Here is a 12,030-nt window from a genome sequence, read left to right as displayed (position 1 = left end):
GTCATATACAAAGTGTTATTGCAATGGAAAAAGTAGTGAAGTGAATAAACACCAGCTCACAGTGCAAGACACTTGATGTATCTAGAGCCTCAGTGTTCACTGTATTTTGCAATTTAATGAACAAGATTTTAGTTCTGTATTTCCGTTGCTCCACTGTGTCAGATCTGTATTCTTGGGATGTAAGGTTCCATTAAAAAATAAATAATAATCGCAGCCCCCGCTCCCCCCATGTACACTCATTTTCTATAATATGGTAATGATATCACCGTAGCAGTAATTACGGGTCATCTTCATTTCTTTCATCTCTGCTGGTTCTGATGGCTTCATTCCTTTGACAGAGAAGATTTGGCTCTGGGTGCTGTGATTATTTTGTTAAGCATTATTCGAATAGACAGGAGTGAGAGAAATTAATCAATCCAAATGCAATTAGCATCATGTTTAACCCAGTGATGGACGTCTCAAGGTGAAACAGCCAGGGGAGTTTCAGACATTATTATTCAATCCAGTGGCTCTTATCTAAATTATAATCAAGAGAGGTTTTTATTGGCTTCGCGGAGAGGAGATGTAACTCTTTCCCTGCTCTGGGGGTCAAAGGGATTGGGCCTTTGGCCACACAGGATGCTGGCTGCAGTTAGCCCCTAGGAGAGGGATGTACTGTAAGAGTTTCATTTAACATAGGGGTCACTCAATACAAAACATCTATATATCCTAATATTTGTGACCTGGAGCATAAGTTTAGTAGCTCCCTGGACATTGGCTAGGATGTCATTGTCCCTTGCTTCTAGTGGTTTTCATTGACTGGCTTTGCCCATCTGTAGATGAATGAACGCTGTTTATAGGGTTGTTTTTATTACATTTGGAGCTCTGTGAACGTCATTGTTTGCAACCGAGCGCAAACAGAATGGTGCTGCCCTGCGAGGTAGGGAAATCCCGTGAGGAGAACAAGCTAAATTCTTTTGCAGAGAGGAAATCTAATTTTTTCAAGGAATATATAATTTCAGTGTTTACTGATAACAGCAATAACGTTTTTAAGGAAATCTCAATCTGCAGCAGATCTAGCATTGCCAATGTGGATAATTGTGAATGATCTCTGAGATCTCTTACCAGGTACACAATAAAACGTCACTGCTGTGGATGGAGAGAAACCAGATGAAAAGAGGTCATTCTTGGGATTTCATGATTCAAGAGAGGATTTGGTATTTGACTCCTCCGTTCCTAGGGCTCTAGCTAACACTCACTGAATAAACAGTTTCAGTGGTTTAAAAGTTTACCAGCGTCAGCTATTTACCACTCCTCCATTAGAGATTGTGCACGTGCTTGTGCCTCACCTGCTCTGGTTTGCAGCCTGGTTTTGTGCAAGCCCATCTTCCTTGGCATTTCAACACAAGTCATGCCAGACTGTGAACTACAGCTGAAGTGTAGATTCTGCTGTTTCAGTCACCAAGGGAAGGACAGTAAGGTTTTGGACAAAAAGTGGTGTTAATATTTTAAAATGCTGCAGCAAGACTTGACAGAGCTCATCTTTCAGAGCCTGAATTCCAGCACTGTCGCTGACTCCTTTAGTATGCATCTGTACATCACTTCTCTCTGAGGCTGTGACCCCCAACTCTGAATGCGAATTAAATCACTGTATGTCTGAAGAATTTTATGAAGCTTGATAAACTCTGCAAGTGCTTTGATATTGATTGTCAAAAGATGCCATGGTAATGCGGACTTACTCCATCTGTAGGTTTCTGCTGATTTTATGTTGTCTTACCTGAAAATGTGTTTCAGGAGTGCAAGATGATTAGGCTGGTATTCAGTAAATGCAACAGTTTTTGAAGCACAGGTTTGAATATCTGCATGTGTCAATTCAGTCTTCAGCAAAGGGGCTTGGCACTGTATCTGCTGACCACTGTTCTCCAGAGATGGCAGTTCTAGCTATTTGTGAAACTGGGCTCAGTGCATGAATCACACATGCACGCATCATACGTATGTGTATTCTATATAGTTATATGTTGTTATATATAAATAGCTATATAATTTATATATATATTATATTTTGCCAAGGCCACAGTCATCAGGTAGTATTTCATTTGGCAGTTATGTTAAGGAAGTATGGAGTTAGCAGAGTAATTAGAGGTCTTTCTATGAAGGAAAATTTTAGGATGAGCTGGTGCCAGCAGGCATCCACATGGTGGTAGGATTTTTGGGGTCTGGTCTTTCTATTTATAAATATGCATGGACTGGGAGGAGAAAATAAAGTTGGAGATAGAAAGTGATTCATACAGATCTCTCCTAATGATCAAAGTTCAGATTATGTTGGTTGATGTAAAATATTCTGTAGGTCTTTGCTGATGTAAGCTTATTTTTTCTCCTTTTGGTGGCTGTTTAGTAATGTCAATCTTAACATCTTTGCTGTTTTCAGATTGCCTTTTGCCTTCATCTTCTGTGGCTGATTTTATTTCTCTTCCAAATGTGATAGTAGTTGAGCCCAGCCAAAAGATTTGACTTTGCTATTGGCTTTCACAAGTCCACCCAAGCAAGAATTACTCACAGGGAGAATCTGCTGTCACTCTTTGTATGTCCTGACAACTAGGAAAAAGAATGGTTATGTAGTCCTATCTTAATATTGGGTAGCAGAACAAAAGAAAGAATTTCTGATACAAGATAGCCTTGTTGTTAGAAGGGTTACATCAGAGTGGTGTTCTGTCGTCTCTGCGATTCACGTTCTTTGTCCTGAACTGGTAGTTTCAGTTGGTCAGTCTTCATGGTTAAACCCTCTTGTTTTGTTGTCTGCTGCTAAGACACAGCAGTAATTTTGGAGTGCATGACCTTAAAGGTCTTTAAAGGAAACCTTCTGTGTTTAAAAACAAGTTCTTTTAGTTACCGTAAGTACAACTGTAAGGGGCTAAATGGGCAGGAGATTTTGACGGATAAGCTGACAGACTCTACCTTAAGTAGGTAGTCAGTAGATTACATTTTTGACTACAAAAAGGCTACATTCAGTGTGTGATGTTGCAAGACATTTCAGGGCAAAAAACATGTTCTGTTCATAGGGCATTAATTTTATTTCCAGTTCTTTTTAGTAGAAAGACACTTAGATTTTAGTCCTGCTACATTTTCAGGTCAGGGGTTATGCTACAAGAGCGTAGTCAAATTTGCATCAGAGTGGTATATCTGAGGGAAAAACAGAGAAGTGCTTCTTTAGTGGGGTGACTTTGTTTTAAAATGTCTGTGGTTTGAAGATGCTCACAAGCTTTGTTCTGAGATTTTAGAATAAGCCCAGAAGACATGGTTTAGCGAGCAGGGGAAGGTATAATGATTGTGAATAGATGTATGATAAATACAGTCTGTCACATCTTTTGTATGGGCTTTATCACCAAGCATGTTGTGGCTGTGCATTTATGTATATACTATGTTAAGAATGTGTGTACACGTGTGTTGCTTGGGGATCCTCCAGGATGAAAGTTGCTTACGTAAGTGTAAGTTACTATTTTGTTTACTGGTTTTATAGTAGTAAATCCACCCATTATTTCCTGACTATCCAGACCTTATCACACAGTGGGTCCTGTATCGTCATATATGTGAGAAGGCTTTTTATGGGGAGCAATCAGACTGGACCCCAATCTCTAGTACAGTGTTTTTTCTAATTAAATTGTCACTGGAAGGAACATCCGGAACAGCAGTTTTCATTTTCAATTGAAGAAAAAACATTATGAGTCTTTGTCATTTGATTAAAAAGTTACTTAACCTTTAAATTGCTATAGATGTAAAGATAGCTCTGAGTTTCCAATGTAATCGCCTCAAAGTTAAAATCAGGAAAATCTTTGTGTAATGAAACCCATATGTCATAGTGAAAGGATGCAAAACACTGGCAGAGTGGGCTGCTCTAGCAGGAGATTCTGCACCCAATCTTGTTAACCAGGACTGCTTTTGGTAATCCCTCATCTCCTCACTTGAAGGAAATCAGTCTGCACTACTGAATCTTTTCAACCAGCAACCACAAAATTTACTGCAGAGAGGCAGCTTGGGGACAGTTGTAGTAGAAAAGGAGCCCCAGGCAACAAGGCTAAATGCGGGATTGAGGGATTGAAGTTCTAAGAGGAGATTATATTAAACCTTACTCTGTTCCCCTATCAAGTAGAAATCTCTCCTGCCCCTTTCAGCCCCAGCCTGTCTTATCCAATACCTGTTCATGAGATCTGCTTCTTCCTAGGCAGAAAACTTGATTCATATAGGACAGCATTCTCTGTTAATTATAACTGCCTGATACCATTTCTCAGTACAGTTTTCTGAAAGACAAGGTCTATTCAAGCACTCAACTTCCATTGTAACCAGTACTGATAACATTTTAAAATGTTTTTTTCATATGGTCTTCAGTACCCTCTTCCTCCTCCCTACTAGGCGAGATTAATTTGTAACCAGGCTATTGCGATTGTATCCATTGTTGATTTTTCTATTGTAGTAGATGCACAGCATGGGAAAGGTTGTAAATCGTGACTTGACGTGGAGATTCATGTTTCTGTTTCATGCTGCACAGCCTCTGTAGCGCCTGTTTGCTGGTACAAAGAAACCTGTGCTCAAGCCCTGTCTTCACTAGGCAAGTCCCTGGTTTAAGCAGCCATTTAAAAAAAATCCCTAAGGTTTTCAGTACATTTTTGTCCAACCTTTTAATTAAAAAATCTACCTCTATCTGCTATGCTACTGGCTTCTGCTGGTCCCTCGGGTAGTTGCTTAAGACAGGTTTTACCAGCTCTCTTAGACTGCAGTCATATTTAGAATGTGGGTGATGGTTTCTTCATTCAAAAGCTCATACCTCACTCCAGCAAGCTCCAAAAGGCCCAACTGGAAACAATATTCCTATTATTAAGAAATCATTTATCAGAAGCAATACTGAGCAGAAGAGTCAGTTTAATATTAGAGGCTTTTCTGTGCAAAACCCAAGCTCAAGACATACTCTGGTGCAGGCTAAAGAGGAACAAAGGAGGACAAATAGCAAGATGTTTCAGAGCAGTATCATATAATATATATCTAGCCTGTGTTTACCAGGAATGTATTTGACTGTGATTCTTGGGCAGATCAGAGAGGCAGTTGAAGCAGGGAAAACAAGATTGTAAATGTTTGTGCAAACTTCCCCTTAGTTTGGCTGGGATTTGTCTGTGGTATGAGGATGTATTTCCTGGCCATTTTCACGCACACACACACGCACACACACACATACACGTAAGGTACTTTCTTTCAGTTTGGCATTGTATTTTTAAAAATAAAGTCCTGTTGCAAGACTGAGTATGTGAGGAGAAGAGGAATACAGAATAGCAGAAGGCTGTCTCTTGCTCCTAATGGGATTTTGTAGCAGCATGTGCGAGTTTGTTTCAGAAGTCAGAAATGAACAGATGTTGGTATAAATTACCTCTGTGTCTGATGTCTTGCAAATTAAAAGCGCGGTTGGCATCACTAAACAATTTCACCAGGTTGGGGGGGGAAGCGGGCGGTGATTATTGTAGCAGGTTGGTAAGAATCTTTAAGCTGCAGCAGAACAGGATAGCAAGGATAAAGGAATGAAGAATAAAATGAGAGGTCTGTGAATTAATCAGAAATGTTAACATCTCCGATGACAAGTGAACAGGAGGGCACGTGTTCTGGAGCAACCCCCAACCCACAGTAATTTCACTCAGCGCACAGAAGGAGTCTATGCTCTCTGCCTGATTTATAGGGTGCAGCCCTCTTTGGGGGAACAGAGTTGTCACGCATTCGTATATCTCCTATATGGGACTCGCACTCAGGAAAACTTTCCATTCTATCAGCTGTAGTTTGACTTTGCGCCTTCTCCGTAGTAGCATTTTAAAGCCATACACTGTTGATGGTGAAAGGCAGGGAGGTGTCAAGAAACTGGTTGAGAAATCTATTTCTAACTGAAATTTCTAGAAACTTGCATTTTCATTTAATCATGTTATTCACTCATAGCAATTTACTTCCTGACAAAATAACAATCCGCGCTCTGCCCTTCTGCAGCACCTTCTACCCACATGTCACTTTAGCAGTGCTTAAAGATATAAGCTGCCTTGCAGATGGGGGAGTAGAGGTACAAATAAGTAAATGATTCTCCTGGTTGTTCACGCTGTGAACCAGAAGCAAAGTTGGGAATGAGTCCCAGGTGATGTGACTTGTAACTGGAGACGTGGACCAAGTGAACAATGCAGTGATGTGCTTGAATCTGCAGCCAGCCGGAAGCAGTAACTGATACTCACTGCAGTGGGCTATGGACTTTGAAATCTATGAATATCAATATATACTGAAGGGTTTATAGTAACAATTATTATTTTACAGGGATCTTGTTGATTCCAATGCGTCATGGTTCAATTTTGGCTAGATAAGCTAGATGTAATAACTTAAAGAATGTGAGGCTGCTAATCAATCTAGTCAAGAATAACAAAATATCTTTACCAGAGGGAGAGTACTGAGTATTTTAAGCAGGGCATTTTTATTACATTTTAGTTTTGTTCTAGCTGGATATCCAGTAACATCAAAAGAAAACCCAATAGCAAACCCACCTGTAGTTTTTATGCTAATTGTCATTTCTATTTTTCCTGTCAGTGTAAAGGTCAGGAATTGAATGATAAAACAGAAAACGAACTCCTGTCTTCTCCTTCTGGAGTGTCTCTAGGTTGGGTGTAGGAAGCATGTATGCTTGCGTCAGTCCTACAGATAAAAACCTCCATGTTTTGTCATCTGTCAGTCCAGCACAGAACTTGCACCTTTATTTAAAAGAAATGAAGGAAAACACCAGTGGGAAAATTGCCTCTCTCCAGGACTCAATCACTAATCATGCTGTCTTTGATGTATTGTGCTCTTATTGTGAGATAAAAATAGTATTAGAGCTGCTTTGCCAGCTTGTGAGCTTATGGGCTCACGAATCAGAAATGTCTCGTGCAGAAAAGTGGCTGTGTAAACCCTGTTGTAATACAGCTACCAGAGATTGATGGCGCCAAGAGTGAGAGAGAGACTTATAAACCTTGCCTTGCTGTATTAAACATCGAAGGACTGACAGTGTGGAGAGAGAGAAGACCAAAGCTCTATAAACTTTACTTTATTACACCATCCATAGATGAACTGCACTGAGGGACTATAAACCCCATTATATTACAGTATCCAAGGACTGACACTGCTGAGAGAGAGAAAATGCTGTCTAATTTCTGTTGAAGATCATAGCATCCAGGGACCAATAATCTTGAAATGGAGAAAGACAGGGTTCCATAATCTCTGACGGATTATAAAATCCAGGAACAATTGCTCTGAGATAGAGTGATGGTGATCTGGATTACACCCTTCAGAGATGGATAGTACAAAGGCAGAAAAGGAGATGCTGCAAAAGCATAATGCAGTAGGAATAGAAAGCATAGATTGTATGTAATGAGACAGCCTGTGGGAATTATTGCTGAGTTTAGGAGATTCTAGGCCTTGCCTGCATTTCTAGATTGTCAGGAATTGAAGTTGGAATGCAGATTTATTTATTTTTGTTTTAAAAAAGAATCTTTTCTATTAGTATAAGTGCAAATCTAAATGAATTTCTTAACCCATTTAAATACTGCAAATGATACATTTCTTTATGGCTTTTTGTTTTAATATTAATCTATTTTTCCTCCTTGTGATTTCAGCTAGAGAAATGACTCGAGGGAAGTTCCTCAACATCCTAGAAAAACCCAAGAAGTAGCTGCTGCTTCTGGAGTTTGGACAAAAATACCCCATCTGGATCACTTTGTGCTGTGGATCCAGATGAACCCCAGAACTTCTGAGGAGGAGAGCAAAGCTCTTGCTTTAGATCTTCAGAAGCAAATGTTTCTATTGCTTCCACAGCTTGTCTCGTAACAGGGGAGAAGCATTCTGTATGCAGATCACAAGGATTGCTACAAATTCCATTGGAATTCAGCCTTTATCTGACCGTAAGATATCCAACAAGAAGACTCAGCCCTGACATGCTGTGACAAAGTTATCTGCCAATTTTTTTTTATCCACTATTCAATGTGAACAGCCTCAGGGTCCTCACTAAATTGTTCTCAGTGGCCACCCCTGTTTGTAACACATAACAGATCTTTTATGATGGTGGCCAGTGTATGTCATGATGCACTGACTCTTTTGTGCGTCTCTTGTCCTAGATATATTGATTTCCTGTATGCCATTTCTATGTTGAAAGATTTGAGCAGAGTTTGGTGTGTAGACTGACTGATAGTTCTAGCCTTGGTTCTCCAGGAGTGTATGCTTTTTGTGTAGAAGTTGTGCCATCTGTGTATTAGATTCCAGTCACTGCCTTCAGAGAAGCTTATCTGGTACTCCAAGGAGGACCTTCAGTCTGGTCTATTCACTTCACATTGCTTGTATCAAGTGTTGTGTGTACCAGGCACCGCTTCTCACCACTGAATGGTTCTCTCCTGAAATCTAGACCGACAGACCACAGGGAGGGAGTAAGAAGTGTGAGCGTATTGTGATGGAAAATATGTCTATAGAATCTTTGGTCAGTGCATTAAAAAAACCAAACAAACAAAAAAACCCCAACTTTATCAGTCCTCTGCAAATCTCAATTTACTTCTTATGGAGCTAGAAACAGAAGAAAGTTAGAAATAAAAGAAAGTTATAAGGTTGAAAGGCAATAATGCTTTCATTTGGAGAGAGCTCCAGGAAGTGGCAACAGGCTTGTTAGCCCCACTGCAAGAATAGTCTGCTTAAACACAAGCTTCACACTTCTTGACACTTCTCACACTTGAAAATAGCATTCCTTGATGTTTTCCATTATATTAGAAAACAGCAATCTCAAAATTTGCTTCACCTACAAAGATAGAATTCTGAAGAGAGAATTTTCCAGTGTCTGGTGTCTTTTGGCACAAAGTTTTGGGCATTATTCATCTTATGGTTTAATGCCTTTTTTTTTTTTCCTGTTGATGCACTTCTGTATGTTCATCCCTGAGAGGAGGCAGGGAGCATGTTCAGATAGTTTATTTAAGAGAAGAATTTTTTCATTTCATCCTGTTTCCTTTTCCTAGAAAACAGCATTTTAAGCATTAGTAAATAGGTTCTTCTTTTTAGGATAAAAACATAACATTGAAACATTGGGTGAAAAACTCCCCCCCTCCCCCCAATTCAGAAATGTCATTTTTAGCATGTAGGCTTTTCAAAATTTGTCATTTCCCAGACTGTAATCACATGCGAGAGGAGAACTGACTTGGAATAGTACTTGTGCTGCATCATTAACAGTTTATCCTTAGAGCATTGCATATTTTTGTCTTTGCAGAGAGAAGAGACTGTTTTCAGGTGCGTGTGCAATAAGGAGGAGGAGATTTTTAATCAAGTAGACTTCCCTGAATTTTTACTAAAATGCTTGTGGCCTTTCAATCTTCAGTCTGTGGTTGCTTGTTGTCAGTCAGAACTAGGCTCGTTTTGGACAGCTCCTGTTAACTAAGTTTAAGCAGTTAAATCCCAAATTCCAGAAAGACCATACACAAGTACTGAATATTTAGGCATGTCAGGAGTCTGATTTTTAAACTTAATGGGTTTATTTTCATACTTCAGATTATGCAGGACTAAGTTAAATGGAGGAACTCCATCCACTGCGAGCATGAGAGATGAGACAGGAGAATGTGAAGAGAAGCTAAAAGTGGTAATTCAGAGACAGAGAAACTTGGTGCAAATTGATGTCGATGTAGCTTTAAGTATTAAGTTATACTTTCTGGATGCAATATTAAGTTTGTATATCATATTTATAACGTAAACACACACACATAAAACATTGGGATAGATAGCCTGTATCACCAATGTGATTTTGTGCATATTGTATAGGTTTGTAGATTCAACACATTGAGAAATTTGAGATCTAGAGGAAGGAGGGATGTAGGGGAAGATATCAAAGTCTGGCCTCGAAATATATGTGTATTTTCTGCTATGTCTAGTAAGTAGTAAGGGATTTCAAACTTTAAGTAGTTCTTAGTAACATTCCTGTGGTGGTGGTGGTTTCTGTTTTGTTTTGTTGTTGCTTTTTAAAGCCTTTACCACATGCAGCAGTACTTATCACCTATAGGGCAGCAAGTAAGATATGCTTTAAAATGGTAATATTTATTGGCTGTGTACTTCTCATCTGTAGAGATGAGTCAGTGATGTATTTTTTAGTGGTAATATTTATATGCATTTTTTTTGTGTTAGAAGATTGTAATCTGTCTGTTACTGCTCTGTGGTTTCATAATAAACACAAAGCTTGCAGAATACTCTAGGTTTCCAAAATAGCCCCCTGAGATGAGAAAGCTGTGGTTTAGCCACCTAGAAAATGCTCTTCCTCAGACTCTTTGCACTATTAAGATGGATAACAAAATGCTCCTCTGTGTACTGCCACCTCAGTTTTTGGCCTGTGCATGCTCTATTCCCATCAGTAAATGAGTAGTTGGCAATATCCAAATGGAGCTAATGGTTTTCACACCCTGTTAAACCCTATTTCTTTCTGCACTGATGTCCTTCCCAAGCTTCAATATCTATGAAGGATGAGAACATCTGGGTGGCTTGTGATTGGTGATAATCTTCTGTATTTGGAAATAACGACAAAAAAAGTTTTGAAAAATTTAATGATGGGAATGAGTATATTAAGATCAAAATTTGGTAATATATGAGCTAATGCATTGCTTTATAAAGTGTTTTCATGAGTTAGTATGTCAAATGTTACTGTGAGATTCTTGGAAATAAAACAAATATGTATTTAGTTCCTTTTAAATGTCAGTGTTACATGTATTTAGTTGTAGAAGCTGTTCATTTCAGTCTGAGTATCAGATGCTTTGCTGTTTAGGCCGACTGAGGAGAAATTCTTGTTCTATGAATCCATTGTCATTGCAGCTAGACTTTTATGATGGTAATGAAGATAATACTGCATTACCCAGTGTTTTGCCATTATAAAGTTGAGAATTTTGTAACAGTCCTGTAGCACGGAGCTTTTCAGTTTTGCTTCACATTTCCCGCACCAAGTCACCTAGAAATGACAGATATCTGTATATGTATCTGTCAGCAGGAGACCCAAGAGTAACATCTTTCTACCAAGTAACAAATACAGATGCTTGGAACGCACACTTACCCTATAGTATTCACTTAAAACACTCCAAAGAACTGTTTGACTTTCCCTTTATCATACTGAGTGTTGTTGCCAGGGTGTACTGCCTCAGTTCTTTTACTTTTCTCAAAAGGAAGTGGCTCTCAAATGTAAGGAGTGACATGAATCGATTCCTTAAATACTTTTCATGGCAGTGCGTGTGAAAACAAGTTATCATCTGGACGATAAGTGAGCCATCTGTCACGTGGCTCTAAATTGGACCCCAAAACAATCTGAGCTATATGAAGTTCAGTAAATAGTTCAACAGTTGGTGATCCTGATTTTGTTATGGTTTGTAGTAGAATATGAAAGACACGAAGGTCTCCTACTCTCATATATGCTGCGTTGTTGTTCTCCAAGAAGATCTCTTGAACCTCCATGGAAGAATTAAATTCAGCCTTTTAACAGGTGAGCATCTGTACTCCAGAAGCACAGCAGAATGCATCAGACTTGTAAGAACCAGTTGTGATCAGCAGGCAATGCAGCCAGGAGATCTGAGATTCAAAATTGACTAATTCAACTTGGAGGTAATGTTTGAACCTTATTCTATGTTACTGACGACTCATAAAAATGTAAGGTGCTATTAAAGCAAAGGTCCATTCTACCTGTAATCTTCTCTTAGATTATAAACCATTGTAGACACAGAGGGAAGAGTGTAAGCATAAGACTTGCATGGAGTGATTTTGCTTTGAGTTAACTTACCCAGCATCCAGCAATCTGTTTTAGGGATTTAACTAGCAGTTGAATCTGGTCCACAGTGGACACTACCCTCCATAAATTTGTCTTAGTTCTGCTTGGCCTCTAAAATGCCCCTTGACAGTAAGTCAGGGAAAAAAAAGTAAAGAAGCATGTTTGTCTTAAATCTCCTTACCTGATAATTTCATTTTGAACCTTTCATTTGTTTTATTTTTAGGAACAGTACTTTTTTGTTA

At 39.1% G+C, this 12,030-nt stretch overlaps 1 protein-coding gene across 1 annotated transcript in view; it reads left to right on the top strand.

Moving 5' to 3' along the window:
* Positions 1-10,729, top strand: part of LIN52 (lin-52 DREAM MuvB core complex component) — a 48,061-nt gene extending 37,332 nt beyond the window's left edge. The window contains exon 6 of the mRNA XM_026120427.2: positions 7,638-10,729. Within this exon, the coding sequence (XP_025976212.1) occupies positions 7,638-7,693 (56 nt within the window). The 3' untranslated portion in view covers positions 7,694-10,729. The remainder of the gene's footprint in view (positions 1-7,637) is intronic.
* The last annotated feature ends 1,301 nt before the right edge of the window (positions 10,730-12,030 follow it).

This window comes from Dromaius novaehollandiae, chromosome 5, assembly GCF_036370855.1.
Source record: "Dromaius novaehollandiae isolate bDroNov1 chromosome 5, bDroNov1.hap1, whole genome shotgun sequence".
Taxonomy (NCBI): Eukaryota; Metazoa; Chordata; class Aves; order Casuariiformes; family Dromaiidae; genus Dromaius; species Dromaius novaehollandiae.
Note: the sequence above shows the minus strand (reverse complement) of the source record. Positions and strands in the feature narration are given on the sequence as shown.